This window comes from Mercurialis annua, linkage group LG1-X (assembly GCF_937616625.2).
Source record: "Mercurialis annua linkage group LG1-X, ddMerAnnu1.2, whole genome shotgun sequence".
Lineage (NCBI taxonomy): Eukaryota > Viridiplantae > Streptophyta > Magnoliopsida > Malpighiales > Euphorbiaceae > Mercurialis > Mercurialis annua.
The window spans coordinates 11906332-11909063 of record NC_065570.1 but is presented as its reverse complement, the minus strand read 5'-3'; the positions used below and the strand labels follow the sequence as shown (position 1 = coordinate 11909063).

At 40.4% G+C, this 2732-nt stretch overlaps 1 protein-coding gene across 1 annotated transcript; it reads right to left on the bottom strand.

Annotated features, from left to right (window-relative positions):
- Positions 1–2266, bottom strand: LOC126666043 (exocyst complex component EXO70H1-like). Its single transcript, XM_050358992.2, has one exon. It carries the CDS (start codon positions 2076–2078, stop codon positions 129–131), a length of 1950 nt encoding a protein of 649 aa, XP_050214949.1. The 5' UTR covers positions 2079–2266; the 3' UTR covers positions 1–128.
- Positions 2267–2732: the final 466 nt, after the last annotated feature.

The following is a 2732-nucleotide window of genomic DNA, read 5'->3' as shown; positions in this document are numbered from 1 at the left end:
TAACATCAAGAAAATAGAATATCTCATTTATACAAATTTACAAAAATCAACCGCTTATATACGTTCAAAAATTTCTTGAAACCTTACGTAAAACTATCACATTACTTAAACAACAAGCATCGAAATTGTCAATTAGATAGTCGAGAACGGCGGTTATGAGACGAAGACGACGTCGTAGTAACAGACGAAACTGAAGATGACGGAGAACTCCCTGACTCAAACGCACCAAAGAATAAATCAGACAAGTAATTTCCGATCTCATCAGGGGTATATCTGACAAACAACCTCACATTTCTATTCCCTTCAATAACACTCCGTTGCCGTTCATAAAATTTCCGGTACACCGGCATTATCTTCCCCGATATGGACACCAAAATTTCATCTCGCAGCTTCGGATCCGACACCATACAGCTACTCTGTTTCCGGTACGCCTCTTCAAAGGCGGCGTTAAATTTCTTAAAACCGTCTCTTGTTTTCTCCGGTGAAATTAACACCGTTGGATGAATCTCCGGTAGTGAATCAAACACGCGGCCCCATGCTAACCGTTCATAATTGGCGGCAAACTGTTTAACTTTATTTTCGTGCTTTGCAAGCCAATCTTCGCCGAGTAAAAACTGGAGATTAGAAGTCTGTGCTTTACTCACCAGATACTGTAGATTGTTGGCTAAGAATAAATAAGAGAGAGGGGTATCTTTGTAATTTTTTGCTTTTCCGTCGAGTTTGCATAGAAGAACAAGCGTTAACCTAGCGAAACGTTCTGATATCGGCGGCGCCGGCGAATCGTCGGACTCCGGACTGTCGAAGAATGATTTCGGGAGGGAGGTGGACGGTGTCGCCGGTGGAGGCCAGTCGGAGATTATATCGGAGAGGACATTGGTGTAATCGGCGAGGAACGTTAAGTAATTAACGGCGTAGACGGTTAACGGATGAAGATCGGCGCCGGGAACTGGCGTTTTTGATGAGTCTTTCTGTATGCTCGACTCGAACTCGGAGAGGAGGTGTAGAGTTAACTCACTGAGTTTCACGAGTGAGGAAAGAGCTTGTGATCGGACGGTTGAGATTGAATCAAACGAGAAGATCGATTCGATTTCCATCCAGTTTTCTGAGATCGCAGTGTACATATCGAGCACACGGAACATTTTCTCCGGTGGAGATTTCTTGTGTTTGGCTACAAGTTCAGGGAAGCCAAACAAGAGGATAGCTCCGTCCCTGGATATCTCAGTAAAACACGATTCTCTGATGGAGTCGGACGCAGCGAAGACGTGATCGCAGAGGATTCTTTCTCCTGTGAAGAGCGTCCTCATGGAAATCTTAACCGCTTCCAACCAGTTCTTGATTTTTAAATCAAGTGTATCCCAGTCCATCTTATTCACCTGATACGACGTCGTTTTCTCAACTCCGAGTCGGTAAATCCCCTCGTCAATAATCGATTTCCGAATGATTTTATATATACTGACGCATTCTTTAGAGTAACCAGACGATATCATACACTCGGCTATAGACCGTAAATCCGCCATGGCGTCAGAAGAAACCTGCTCAACTTCGGAGATGGAATCACCTACAGTACGAACATCGTCCTCAGGTGAACCGTCATCTTCGTAATCTGACGTGCTGGATCTCGCAGAAGCCCGCGAGGATCTAGTTGAGACCGATTCAGGATCCAAATAAGCGCGATTCGTCGAAAGAATCTGATAAAATTCTTTCTGTAACCGCTTCATAGCGATCTGCATGAGATTCTGAGCTCGAATCAGACGTCCGTCGCTGGAATCTTGCGTGACTAACAAATGCATGGTTTTTTGTAGGTCATGGACACATTTCAAGAACGTCATGGCTTCTTTTTTATTTTCGTAAAATAAAGAAGTGACTCCGGCGTAAGTTGAGCTGTCGGGATTCCATTTCATGATCAATAAGGCCGCTGTTTCAACCACTTGCTCCGTCGTCGAGTCGGTGAAGCTCCGCCGAGGTGTGGTGCTGCCGGAAACCTCGGAGAATCTTGAAGGTGAGTTAGAGCGAGGGGAGATGGAAATAGAAGGAGATTTAGGGTTGAAGCAGAGGCTCATCATACCTTTTCTCGGCATTTTTTTATCAGGTAAGTAACTCAAATTTTATTTTCTTGATTTTTTTGATGATTTCTTTGATGGACTGATCAAGAAAATAAAATGAAAGAAGTTGAGGTGTTCTTGTTTTTGTATAGAGGAAATATAAATATGGTAAATTTAAGAGCTAATTGAAGACTGTTGATCGGGGTTGTATTATTTATAGAGGGAAATGAGAGAGGTTTGGAAAATTTCTTATTAAGGACTTTGACTTTTATGTATTTCGTGCCTACGCGTCATTGTTGCATGTAGTTTAAATTAATCATACACCTAAACAATTTTTAGTTTGATTTGTCCTACAAGTATAATTATAATAAAAAAAATTAAATTTTTGTGATTTTATCAGTTGTATTCGAACATTTAAAATCGGCCATTTAACTTGTTTTAACATATTGATATCTTATATAGTTATTTTTTAAATCGAATCAATTTTCTGCTAAAATATGTCGTCTATGTCAGTACCAATTCACTGAATAAGTGACATAGCAACACTCATCATTCGATTAAACCGTATGGTAAACCATATTATAACCAAATATCTTAGCAAAAAATTAGTTTGATTTTAAAAATAGGTACAAAAAGTACCAAATATGCTAAACAGTCTAAATGGGATAATTTTTAAAAGTTTATGTATAA